Raw genomic sequence first — 13,687 nt, 5'->3', positions numbered from 1 at the left:
TTGCCTGTTTAGATATCCTCAAAAATTGTTTGATGATATAGCTAGTAAAGGCGCTCACGGGATGAGGCATGACCTTTTCAGATTTGCAGTTCAGGATACCTGCCTCTGTATCTTCCAGAGGAATACCCACTGGATAGCAGCAACTATTATGTATTTAGGCTTAACATCTATGTGGGGGATGATACACAACACTTAAGGTCAGCAGGGACTATGCAAAAATACTGAGTGTCTTAGAAGCTAAAGAGTCAGCTAAAAGAATAAACCTTTACAGGGGGGAGTGGTATTAGAAATGCAAGAACAATGCTTAGCACTTATCAAGGAAGGCCTGATAAAGCTCAGAAAGAAGCCAGCAGACCTAGGGTAACAGAAGTTATTTGAAAAAAGAAGAAATCTTTCAAAAGGCTAAAGTGGTATTTAAAGAAAGAAAGTAGAAAGGATGATAACCTTAGACAGATAATCTGTAAAAGCACAGTAAGGCAGGCTAAAAAACTTGAGGAACAACCAGAAAAAGACACCTAATAATAAACCACTTAATAAATCTTTTAGCAAACTCACTGGGTACAAGAAGCCTGCCAGAGTGTCTGTAGAGTCTAATGATGATTTGGGTATAAAAGAGCACTGAAAGACTGGCCACTGTTGGAAGACTAAACCAATTATTTGAGTTGACATTCACTGCAGAAGAAATTGAAGTGACTCCCATGCCGGAACCTTTATGGGGGACTTTCCAGAGGATCTGTCTGAAGTTGAAGCGACTGCAGGAGAGGTTATGGGACAAACTGAAAAAACAAGCAACAACCCACCTCCAGAACAAGACTATATTTAGCCAAGAGTTTTAAAAGAGCTAAAGGATGAAATAGTGGAATTACTAACAGGGATGTGAGAGAGGGAGCTGATAGCTGTGTTCCATGTGATTAAAAATTTCTTGGTGCCTGAGGCGTGGAAAGTGGTGCCAGACAAAATAAAGAGTTTCCAGGAGAGCTGGGGAACCACAGACCTGTGAGTCTGAAATCATTACAAGGCATAATAGAAACTACAGTAAAGTATAGAATTATTGGATGGATTGGATAAATCATCTACTTGAATCACCATGGCTTTTGCAAAGAGAAATCCTGTTTTATAAAGTTACTTGTTTCCAATGGGGGAGTAGGCATACATACGGAAGATGGCAATTCATTTGATACACCCCACTTGGATTTCCAAAAGCTTTAGAGAAGATTCCTCATCAAAGCTGTATAAGGAAAATAAAGAGCTATGGCATAAGAAGGTCTTTGCATGACTAAATAACTGGTTTAAAGACAGGAAGTAGGCATAAATTGTCAGGTTTTACAGTGTCGTCATTAATAGAAATCTTCAGGGACCTATGCTGGGATAATGTCAAACATTACTGTTCAACAAATCAGTAAGTGGTCTGGAAAAACAGGTGTGCACAGAGGTGAAAAAGTCAATTGGTGAGAGACAGAATTGTTCAGGGTAGTAAGGGAAAGGGCCAGCTGTGAAGAGTTTTAGATCTTGTAAGACTAAGTGACTGCATAAAGCAGCAGATGAAATTCAACGTAGGTGAATGTAAAGTGATACACAGGGGAGAAAAACCAATCCTAACTTCACGTGTAAAATTATTGAATCTTAACTGACCATTACCATTATTAATACAAACAGTCCCAGCATCAAATAAAAGATTATTCCCTTCTCATGAATTCCCAGAGAACAAAATAGATCCTATCATTATGCTACCATATTAATCCATAGTTTGCTCAAACCCTTATATACTGGGTGCAGGGTTTTCATTTAAAAAACAATAGAGTGGTGTCAGAGACGGCTGAAGAAGGGCAGCAAGGTGTGGAACTTCCTCATGGGGACTGACATGGGCTTGATGATGTTCATAGCAAAGTAAGAAAAGATTTTTGCCACTGATTTCAGTGGTCTAGATCAAAACTGATTTCCCAAGAAACATTTAAGGATGCTCACTGCTTGACCTTTTGTAGTGTTTGTTATGGTCACAGAATGAAACTACCAGTTCTGGGTCTCTTAATCATATCTTTGTCCTGTGTTGTTTTGGTAAAAAACTGTATTTGTCTTTTATTAGCTTAGGTAGGAAAGGAAATTAAATTAAAGCACTGTTCCATATATCATGATGATTACGTGACTGCAGCATCTAAACAAATTCAGATTGTTTAGTCACAATAGGGATAATAGATTACATACTTACTCAATATTCATTCTTGAAACCATATCCAAAGTTGTGAAACCTGCTGCCATGAAGTTATTTTTATACTGACCCATTTTTATGGAGTCCAGCCAGTCACTGACTGAAACAAACAAAGGATATTCTGGAACTTCACCAGGTGAATCTGGCATTCTGTAAAAACAAAATGCAAATATTACCAAAGCAGTACAAAAATATAACACTCAATTTACTCTGGTGCTCATTATTTTTATTAAAAGGCAGAAGGAATGAGAGAGGAGCCTGAGCTGTAAAGGTCAGATCTTGACCTAGGATCAATTTAACCCATTGTCTAAAACTTACAAATCATGTCAGTCTGCCAAATTGCACTACTGAAACAATATTTTTTTTTTTTAAGCACTGCAGCTCAGTAACAAACCAAGGAACAGACCTCTCCCACGGCTCTTATTTTTGTTTTCAGAGTGTTTCTTTACAGATCAGGATGATAATAATTTGTAAATACAGTAGTCAAAGTAGAGGACAAACAAAATTTAACATGAGATACAATTTAAAAATATTAAAACGCTGTGAGATGATTTTTACATTTATCTACAAAAAAACCCCAAATGGCTCCTTATTGTTATACCATTATGCAATGGGAACATTTTGATTACAGTGTTCAAAACCTAAAACTAAGCCTAAAAGAAGCAAAAAGAATACAATTTTATATCTTTGCTTTTACATAGACTTATATAGAGTAGCAAATAAAAATGAAGGAGCTAATTTGGTTACATTTCTGTTTCAGTTCTTTTCCCTAATATTATTGCAACTGAAACAGAAAGGTGGGGGGGAAAAATTATATATATTCCAATTTTGGGGGCATATATTTCCAGTCTTCTGTTGCATACCACACTGGTGAGGGCTCACAACTTCCATTGACTTTGTACATTTTGTGTAGAGAAACTGTAGGAACAGAATGCAGAAAGAGCACACTGCTGTTCATAAAAGCTTATGATAGCCTTTAGGAGAAAGATATAATTTATTTAAAATGAAAATTTAGACAGTAAAAGCCAGCCAACATTAACTGATGGAACATGACTTATGTATAATGTAGGAAACAACACACCCTAGTATCTTAACATACTGAGTTTTAACCACACATATTCAAATACATTAAACACACTGATTTTCATTTATATTATCAAAATGATAGAGAGCAAAACTGAAGGACAGGAGAACACTGTTAAGTACAAACCTCAGTTAAAGACCTGCTAAGGTCCCTTCCAACCTGAATTACTCTATGATTGTATGATTTTATAGAATAACTGCTGATCTCATAAGTTAACTCATTCAGATTGACTGCATCAAGCATTCCCAAATGAATGGAAAAACTCTCCCAAGCAGGTGAGCTCAATAAGAGCTCAACTGCAAGAAAACAGGCATAAGTTTTTAGATCTTAAGTAATGTTTTAAAATAAGAATAGATAAAAATGCATTACTCTGATGCTAAATAAAGTGACCCAGGTACAAGTAGCAAGACATATATTATTTATATGCACATACACAGAAAGGCCACTAACTCTAGTGCATGGGCATTAAATCCCACAAGCCTCAGTAGTTTGTGGTAGATGAAATGGCTGTAGCCCCTAACTCTAGGTTTTCCTAGTAACCTCTCCATTCAGCCTTTACCACAGCAAGATACCAGCCTCAGTCTTTGCCTTATGACTCAGCCCTTCTCCAAACCATATAAAAACCCACTTAGGTTCTCAGCAAGACCCAGCCAGGCCTTGAGAACCCCTTATAAACCCAGGGGGTCTCCATGAAAGCACGTTTATCTTAAGGTGAGTTTCAGCTAATGAACAGAGTGAGGCCACCTGGACCTTCACTGATTTCAGCTGATATCCAGGGACAGCTTGGATCAATAAGCCTACAAAAATTGACAAATTCTTCCACCACAACCTTGCTTCTCCTGTGGCTGCATTCATTTCTGTAATATTATTCGTGGAAAAAAACTTTGGACAACACCATCAAGAATTTGTTTTGGAATGGTAATAGCATAATCTCTTATTTGGTCACTGTTGCCATTCTTCTGCAGATAAATAAAGATTTAGCAAGCTAAGACACAACTACTTTCTACAGAAAATTACTCGAAGGCAGTTCAGAAATTGCTTGAGCACTGCCAGATGGAGAGACAGGCTTTTGAATAGAGAAAAAAATTACAAAGAGAAAACAAGCACATAGGAGGAGCGCCAAAAAAAAAAGAAAGAACAGATTCGCAAAGATTAAAGATAAGACAGTGCACAGAGCTCAGACACAAAAAAAAAAAAAAGAAAAATGCCCAATAAAGTCTGCATGACTTGAGAAAAAAAGTCCTTATACAACAGTGTATTAACAATAAAGCAAACCTTAAAAGGGGCTTAAAGTTATTTGAACCCCCATAACTTTGTGAATTCAGCACTTTGCGGCTCTCTCCCACCCCTACTTAATGCCCTAAACCATCTAATGATAGCCACCATGAGTTATAAAAAAAAAAAAAAGTACCAAAAAGAGTCTTACACAAGTACGTCCTCCACTAGGTTATGAAGGGTGCTCGGATTGCGGATCAGTTTGTCTAGGAAGCTGACAATGTCACTAAACTTTGGACGGTGGTTCCTCTCCTTTTGCCAGCAGTGAAGCATTAGTTGGTGAAGAGAAGCTGGGCACCCCATGGGAGCTGGAAGCCTGTAGCCTTCTTCAATAGAGAGTATAACCTAAAGAAATACAATGCATATGATTACTGGGCATTAGAGTTAAATGCTGAAAGGACAGTGTAAAGTTGACAATTAGAAACCAGTAAAAACAATTAATGGCGCAGCCATGCTTGCTGTCTGCATTGCTGGGCTTTCACTCAGGGAATCAGGACTGGCAGAAGTGTGACCAGAGGAGATGCAAAGTATTTTGTAGGCATATGAAACACAGTAGGCACTTTTTTAGGCTGTCTGGCCATCCAAACAGCCAAGAAAGGAGGAGGAGAAGAAAGAACTAACCAGTATCACTATCTTTTTCATCCACTTCAGGTTGATGGACTGAATGGGGTCACAGGGCCACAAACTAACCTCGTGTGGCCACTGCATACTGGAATGCTCTAACATTTGCATCCTGACTAAGTGTTAGTGTGTGGCAATGTCACAATACAATCAAGCACTACAAATGCACATTGCAGCACCTGGCAAATTTACTTGGTGATAATATGTTTCTGCTGATCGTTAGAGTATGATTAATTCAGGCAATGTCCCACACACCAAGTTACTGCGAAGCACAACATTATTTTGCATAACCTCTCTCAGAAACCTGGATGTCCAAGCTGTTTATGACTAAACAAAAGTTAATAAAATTCTGGTGTTACCGTATACCGTAAAGTGAGTAAAACTTTCAGATTCAGCAGGTGTGGAAAGCCTGTGTTTGGTCAGGATTTGGAAAGAAATGGATCTGATGTCACAGATAAATCACATGTATGAAAAATTACATTTGATCAGAGTTGAAGGGAGGCTTGTTTTTAGTAACACTGGTAACAAATAATGTTGTCTGAAAAGGACATTAGCAGCTCTGCATGATAGGAGGTAGCAAAAGTAGGCAAGGTCCATGAAAAGCTGGCTGGATTCATTCTATGTAAGATTTAAAAGACAAGAGGAAAGGTTACTAGGTTCTGCAATGAGCGGTGGTAGCAGTGGGAATGATGATAGAAATTACATAGTCAGGATTTCCAAAAGAATGGAAAGATAGAAAGTGGTTGATCAAAAACAAAGCTAGGAAAAAGACCAACCCTACCCCACACACATAACCCTTCCACATAAAAATCCAACCAATGCTAAATGTTCTCTAAAGTACAAATGATTGTACACAATATTTATAATAACACCATGCACTTATGAGAAACATACCTACTGCATTTATACCCACTCTGCTTTAAGGAGACATTTGTCATTTTCACACAGACGTATGTACACTCCGCAGACATTAATGCAGCTGGAAGGCGGTACATTAAACTATTTACAGCAAATCAACGTTTTATAGCACTAGCTGTAGCTTCGATATATTCAATCTTATTATCCTGGAATATATCCTCATTCTCTTTTTGAATTCTGAATTAATGTTATTGGATCTGTTTAGCAGTACCTAATGCTTATGCTGCAAGTATTATGCAAATAAATAAGAATAATGAAGCTACATTAGGACCTTAGCTTCCCTTCATAGCATGGTAGAAAATGGAACAAGAGTCTTGTAGCTGTATACAGCAGGGTGTCCCAGTTTTATAAAATGAGGTGACCTTGTCCTACAGCTTATAGCCCTCTTGTATCCTGGCAGAAACACCTATGCATGAAAAACAAGTGTTTGCCACACGGCAGGGAATTGGATTTGCACGGGTTAAGTTTCGGACCCATGGGCAGCAGCACTGGGAAGTACAGGCCACTCCAAAGGCAGCATTACTTGCCACAGGGATCTCCGAATTTTATGCACCTGTGTGTATTGACAGATCCCCTATGTGCGTGCAGACAGGACTGGCCATGCACATACAGAGGTGATATCTACCAGTAAATGATATGTCAATATGATAATCCTTCCACCTGCCTTTCTAGCTACTTGTTTATCTCCTTGGGATTTACTTCAGTGTCCCAAATCCAGGCTGCTGAAATGGCTGCTATAGGAAAAAATACCATCAGATTGCCAGAGAAATATTTCCTCTGAAGCTTTGCTTCCTAACGATGAATATGCCCCCCAGATTGCTCCTGTGACAGACTCAGGATGGATGAAACTGAACCCCATGTACCTGAAATTTTATTCACAAAACTGTCAAAGCTCATGTATCTCAAGCGGTTTGTCAAAAGTGGCTTCATAAAACATAGGTACTTGTTACAGTCTGGGGCATAGCTTAGTTGATACTTGTCACTGAAGAGGCAATCTTTAGCAGCCCAGAAATGCAGATATCATAGTCTTCACATTTAACTGTACCTGTCGCAAATGATGAATTTATGAAATGTATTTTGTTTTTAAGGCAAAGGGAAAGCTTCTCTACTGTTATAAGACATAAAGCACTTGCTCAACACAACAATAGAGAGCTGATGAGGTTTTTCTGAAATAATTTATTCAGGAAAAAAACCAAAACCAAACCCCCAAATTTTCCAGACATCATATTTTCTCTGACACACTCTATTTTACCATATCTTTGAAAAAGAAGTTACAGTGCATTTTGTTTCCTCTCTTGTTCAAAAGGAACATTTCAGTATGAAGCGAAATGCCAGCTGGTACTGGGATAATTATAATTTCTCATTAATAACAGCACATTTTAAAAATAAACTGCAAATATTGCCTCATTAGTATCCCTTGTGAGGCAAGTATTATTTTTAGAGTCTAAGAAGCAAGAGTAAAGATGTGATAAGTGTCTAATACTGCAATGGGAATCATGTCTCATAGGAAAAATTAGAGCTTTTTAGTTCCTTATTTATTTATTTATTATTTATTTGTTTTAGCTCCCGCTTTGCTACTTGCATAGCACCTATCTCTGAACAGAGGAATTAGATATCCATATACCTAAAAGGGAAGAAGTACTACATTTTTCTTGGTAATATAAAATTATATATTATATGTGAAGACTATACATGTTAACATCTTTTAAATGACTTTTTCCTTGCTGATTTAAAGTTGAAGAAGCACATTAATCGTGAAATGGTCTAAACTTCTGTATCTACAAGAAGGATATAGCAACAGCTCTAGCAATTGGTGTAACCCTTTCCACATTGGCAAATCAACGTCCCATCTACTTCAACCTGAAAGAATAGGAACTTTACCTTAGTTTCTATGCAAACGAAGCCCTGAGTCTGCTAAAAAAAAGGCTGATTACTGCTCTCTAGTTCTGGTTTTGTGATGAACACTTGATGGGTATCAAAAGGAGAAAAACATGCAAATATTCTGTGCTGCTGTCAAATGCTGAGAAAGAGACTGTATGTTTCTTTTCAGCGATGAGTATGTTTAAAACTCATTAGAAGGTCTTGTGGGTCAGCATTAAGGTGAGTAAAATGGGCAGGGTGTATTTTTACAAGTAATGCTTTTTAGCAGATAAGAATATAAACTATAAGGGAAAGGGAATATTTTTTTCAGTTAACATAGCTAATGATTTCCATACTTTTTAATGCTTAGGCTTTTATTTTTATAAAGGGGACCATTCTTTTTATATATTTTTGTACACAGATGATATTAAAGACTGGAGACTGTTAAATACATTTTATCATTTTTGTTTGATGTTAGACATAGCTGTAAAGGTTGAAGACAGAGTTAATATTCAATATTAATTATGATACCAAAATTACCTGAAAAATATTTTATGGACTTCTATATAAAGTTTATGCATGTTTAGTTTCAAAATCATTTGAAATTGGCAAAAATGGCATCTGAAAATTAAGCTGTAATCTTTCTGATAGTTTCATTATTAACAGTAACATAGATTTTTTTAATGAGACTGAGACAGAAGAAAGTCCAGAGGGATGTCGTCCCTGTGTCCTGCTGACATCTGAAAAATCTACCAGGAGGGAAAGGCAGCTGCTCATGCCTCATGGTACGGAGCCAATCCCAGGTGCCTGCCAAGTGTTTTGATGTCTGCGGGTTGAAAGAACTATATTAGGGTAAGTTAATTTTACTACTACAAGAAACTTTCCTACATGTAAGGACTTTTATTCTGTTTGCTACAGTAGTTTTCTTGCATATTGATTACAATCCATTAAATAATCTTTTTTTTTCTTTCTTTTTTTTTTTTTTTTTAATACTGTAGTTCTGCAACATGGACTAATTTATACAGTGGCCTCTAACAGGTGTCCCAGTAGAATTCACTCACAGCTGTTCTACAAACCAAAGGCATGGAATATAAATCTTCCTTTCCTCACATGAGCATTAGCAAGCCAGGCTCATAGCACAATCTGTTCATCAGTATACTAGTTTCCTTTGAAAGTTCAATATCTTAGCTAATGTTTATTAATTAAGCAATAAGACACGACAGACTGTGCAGCAGCCCTAATTAACGGACACCTCTGGTGCCTGCCACACATCTAAGAAGTGCATTAATCAGCACCAACACAGGTCAGAAGTGACTTACCACAATAATAAAATGGTTATTTACTTAAAAACTTTACTTTACTTAAAAGAACATTTCTCAAAGTTAATAACATTTTTAAGCCTCTACATTATACCATGTACAGTATTAAAAATTTTATGAGAGGCATTTTCAAACTCAGTTGCCTAAAGTTCAGCTTCCAAATCCCTGCTTAGGAATGTAAATAGAGGACACTAAATGCAGAGATGTTGGGTCTCTCTGGCTTGCACTGACCTGATGGGTACTTGTGAACAGCTGTAGTCTCTGAAAAACAGACTGGGTTTATTTAGGTGGCAGGTATCAGTTTAACACTTCTCTTTGCATCAGCGTGGACTCCATGCTACCTGTGCTGGCTCCTTGTAATTTGGTTGCTGTGACTGAGGGGTTGGACAAGAGACCCTCAGTAGACTTAGCTCAGTTCATCTGACTGAACATGTGTTCACATGGCAAATAAGCACCGCATCAGACAGTGCTGAACTCACCTCTCCTAGCATTGCCTCCCTTTGTGTAGGGGTGGGCATATCATTGGCTTCTATGTTATGCATGTAAGAAATGAACATTTAACTGGCAGCCACTCAAAACATCACTTACTCAGCCATGGTCTAAAAAAGTGAATTAATTTCCCCAAAGTTGTTTAATTAGAAAAGCAATTTGTAAGACAGAATGTGAAAACATAGACCCAGCTCTGTGGAGTTCATACTTGGAAAACTTTTGGTACTTTACAAAATCCCACCCAATTCAATAGATATTTTATTGCTAACTAGAGAAGAATTTTATTATGACCAAAACACAGTAAGTGTTGTGATGTTAATGTTGCCAGACATCTTGTTGTAGCAGAACCTCTGACTATACTTATGTGAGACCTTATTAACATTTGTTTGCATAATGTGTCTTTTATGAATCTGTTTAGTGTATGCCCCTCTCTGTTACTTTCCCTGCCATATGTGCAGTATCACTGACCTTTGGGAAAGTCCTATTATTTCTGCAAAATAAGCTCATGTGAATTCAGGGTAATTTATTGGACTAAAAGAAACGTCCCAATATCCAGCAAAGTAAGCTTTACAATATGTCTAATAACTTGAAATTTCCCAATGACATTTAGAGTCACTAAATGTATTTAGAAGGTCACAGGTGCTCACTGTTAACATTTCGGCACTGAAAACCTGTGGGTAGGGCTCTGGAGAAAAGGAGTCCTTTGTGCTGTGTGTTGCTGAACTGCAGGGAAAGACCCCAGGAGCCAGCATCATTAGCATAAGCAGCATCCATAGGGCCTGCAACATTATTCTGTATTAACAGATACTTCTATTTTGGATGTAGGAGTAATTAAATGTTGCTATGTTCATGCTGTAGCAGAATATTTAATATATGCTAAATGGAGGGGTCACTTTATAAATTCTCACTGCTGGCATGGCCTTGAATAAATATGTCACAGGGTCTGATATAGGGGAAGAGGACCAGCTGAAGCCAGCCTCAAAGAAAGGGAGAGAAAGCTGTGATGAACGTCTGTATTGTGGACTACTCTCACCCGGTGACTTGGACTCTGTGTGAGGGTCTGACCAGTCATTCAAACCCTCTTCCCAGGAGGTGAATAGTGGGGCTGAATGGACTTGATAGAAAGTCTCTCTCTCTCCCTCCCATTCCCCATTAGTGGTAACAGCAGTGGGAGAGTCAAGAGGTGGGCTGGTAATGGAGCTGGTGTGAGGAGAATTATGAGTACAGCAGAGGTGAAAGAGATGATGGCAGTTGGGTTCCTCATAGAGAGGTGACCCAACATCAGATGAAATCACTCACAACTGGAATAGAGACTGAAATTCCCCATGTTGTAGCACAAGATCGCATGACAGTGGGACAGGATGATACAGCAAAAAAGTATCTTCAACTCCCAACTCCTTGAGCTGCAGTCACTACCAGCTGCCCATCACTTGCAGTTAGGTAAGCAGACTGGCGAGATGAGGGGCAGAGGCAGAGTTATAGAGAGGTGACATTGCAGTTGGAAGCACTGGCACTGCACAGAAGCCAGGCACCATGGGAGGGCTGAAGTTCAGACCGAACTGAGGGCCGACTTTGTTCAGAAGTATCTCTGGCTTCACGGGCTGCTTTGATCTCTAAAAAAACCAACCATGAATGGGGTGCTGCAGAGGGAAGGGAGAAATGAAATGCCAATTACACAGTAAGGAAAATGAGGCAAAAGACTACTGCCCACAATACGCTCGGAGTTCATGCCAGTGGCAACTGACAGGGGCAACAGCAGAAAGGACCGTGAGCCGATGCTGCATTTATGACAGTGCTCAGGCAGTGCTAATGGGGGTGAAAGGGAAAAAGTAAATGCCCAGCGCACCTTGCTTGTAAAGGCACATGTGGTCATTGTGCTTACTACTCAGTGTTGCATGGACAAGTTTGTGCCCTATAGGGGCACAAACAGAAAACCATGAAATTCCATCAAAATGTAAGAAAACACTTTTCTATTGTGCATGTGATCGAGCGCTGGCACAGGTTGCCCAGAGAGGTTTCAGAGTCTCCATCCTTGGAGATACTCAAAACCCGATCGGAGACGGCCCTGAGCAAAATACTTTAGCTGCCCCTGCCTGAGCAGGGGGCCTGGACCAGGCAATCTTGAAAGGTCCCTCAACCTCAGCTGTTGTGTGATTCTGTGATTTGCTAGTACCTTTTTCCCAGTTTCTTGTTCTGTTCAATCTCGCATTAAAAGAAGGCTCACAGTGAAACTAACCATTGCATCTATTCATTTGGGAAGGCAGAAAATTTGAGGCTATACATGCATTTTGATACGAAGTGCATTCCATGCAATGCAGAGTAATCAGCTTTTGCAACAGCATCCTAATGATGAACAGGCTGATATTGTTGTGGCTGGAATGGAAGATTAGCTCAAGAACAGCACCCTCTGGTACTGCAAGGCTGAAGCGATGTCCCAACTCCTTAGCAATCAGTTCCTAAAACACCACATCTTACGATGCAGCTTTTTTAAGGAAAACAAGGGCAGTTTGCCTTTGCAGTTCAGGACCTGATAAGTGGCTCTCAGTTCAGGCAAGGTACGGAGGCTGGGGTACTCATATTGTTAGTTGGAGTCCGCTTGTTTATTCTCTTTTATTAACTTTGAACCCATTGGCCCACTTCAATCAAATTAACAAGTTGCCTAAGAATCAGCAGCTGGGCAAAGGCATAAAGTTAGTTGTAGGACACAGAGACTTAAATATATGAGAAATCTATACACAGATGATTTCACGCTGTACCCCAGGGGAAAAATAACCTTAATTCAGTCATCTAAGCTTAGGTGTCTAATTTTAGACTCCCTAGGGTATCCTGCCTGGCCTGCTCCAGAAGGACTCAGGTCTTCTGCATGTCCTGTGTCAGCCACACGTGGAGATCTTCGTTACTCTAGGGCATCTCAAATGCCAACAGATTGCTACCTGTGAGAAGCAGAATTGAGCCTTAGCTGCTTATTTCACAGTAGATCCATGATGTGTTTATAGGTCAGATAGTACCAAAATAAAGTCTCCATTGAAGAGAAAAATTCTCTCAGCTCAGTGGTTGCTTGTTCTCTTCAGATGGGCAACCAGCCACCACTGCCTGGTCAATCAACAGAAACATAGCTCAAAACCAGGCACAGCAGGTATTGTCCCATATCTGGTGTTAATCAAGGAGCACAGCAGGGAGCTGGGTTGCTGGCAGGTAGATGCATGGAGAAGGGATGGAGGATGTAGGCATTGTCAGGGGATAATGATCTACAGGAGAGCTGGTCTAATTCCAAAGGGCAAACTCATGAGGGAAATGCTGGAGAGAAGTAGGATTATAGTATTGGTGAGGCGGTAGAGTACAAATCCAAAGGAAATAAGGATTTATTAGTTCTTTTAGTCTTTTCTGGTTTGGGTGGTTTTGGTTGGTTTTTTTCTTTTTTCCTGAAACACTCTGAAATGATGTTTTTTTAATGAAATCTCTCTCGGATCCTTATCCCCAAATGACTGATCAGCCTTAACAAGCAACCAGACTCAAACGGCTGAATAACTTAGCAACAATATAAAAACAGCCATCTGGGAAAAGTCTTGTCAACTCTTCAGAACCAATGCAGAGGTATTCTAGGCACATATATGAGAGAGGTTAAGACAGGTTGGCTGATATTCTGCATTTTGACATAGAGATTGATGGCTGGTGTGAAGACTGAGTATACCAGTTTGAGCTGTCATGGGGATCCATCAGACAGGAGAATTAGTGAAAATTTAAATTGTGGTGGAGAAAAAAAAATTCCCCTTTCCCATGCCTCATTTTCTAGAATAAGCCTTCAATTTTACTAGAAGCAAATATGTTTTTTTTAATTGGGAAGGCTTATTTGGCCACAACTTTTGGAAAAAAAAGTCAGAGGAAAACATAACTTTGTTATGAGGGAGGACTATT

At 39.0% G+C, this 13,687-nt stretch overlaps 1 protein-coding gene across 6 annotated transcripts in view; it reads right to left on the bottom strand.

Annotated features, from left to right (window-relative positions):
* Window positions 1-13,687, bottom strand: part of EPHA6 (EPH receptor A6) — a 538,064-nt gene that overhangs the window by 11,449 nt on the left and 512,928 nt on the right. For all 6 annotated transcript variants that reach the window (XM_030019720.1, XM_030019722.1, XM_030019721.1 and 3 more), the window contains 2 exons: window positions 4,717-4,910; window positions 2,207-2,356 (listed from right to left, as the gene is read on the bottom strand). In XM_030019720.1, the coding sequence (XP_029875580.1) occupies window positions 2,207-2,356; window positions 4,717-4,910 (344 nt within the window). The remainder of the gene's footprint in view (window positions 1-2,206; window positions 2,357-4,716; window positions 4,911-13,687) is intronic.

The sequence above is a fragment of the Aquila chrysaetos genome, chromosome 7 (genome assembly GCF_900496995.4).
Source record: "Aquila chrysaetos chrysaetos chromosome 7, bAquChr1.4, whole genome shotgun sequence".
NCBI classification, from domain to species: domain Eukaryota; kingdom Metazoa; phylum Chordata; class Aves; order Accipitriformes; family Accipitridae; genus Aquila; species Aquila chrysaetos.
Note: the sequence above shows the minus strand (reverse complement) of the source record. Positions and strands in the feature narration are given on the sequence as shown.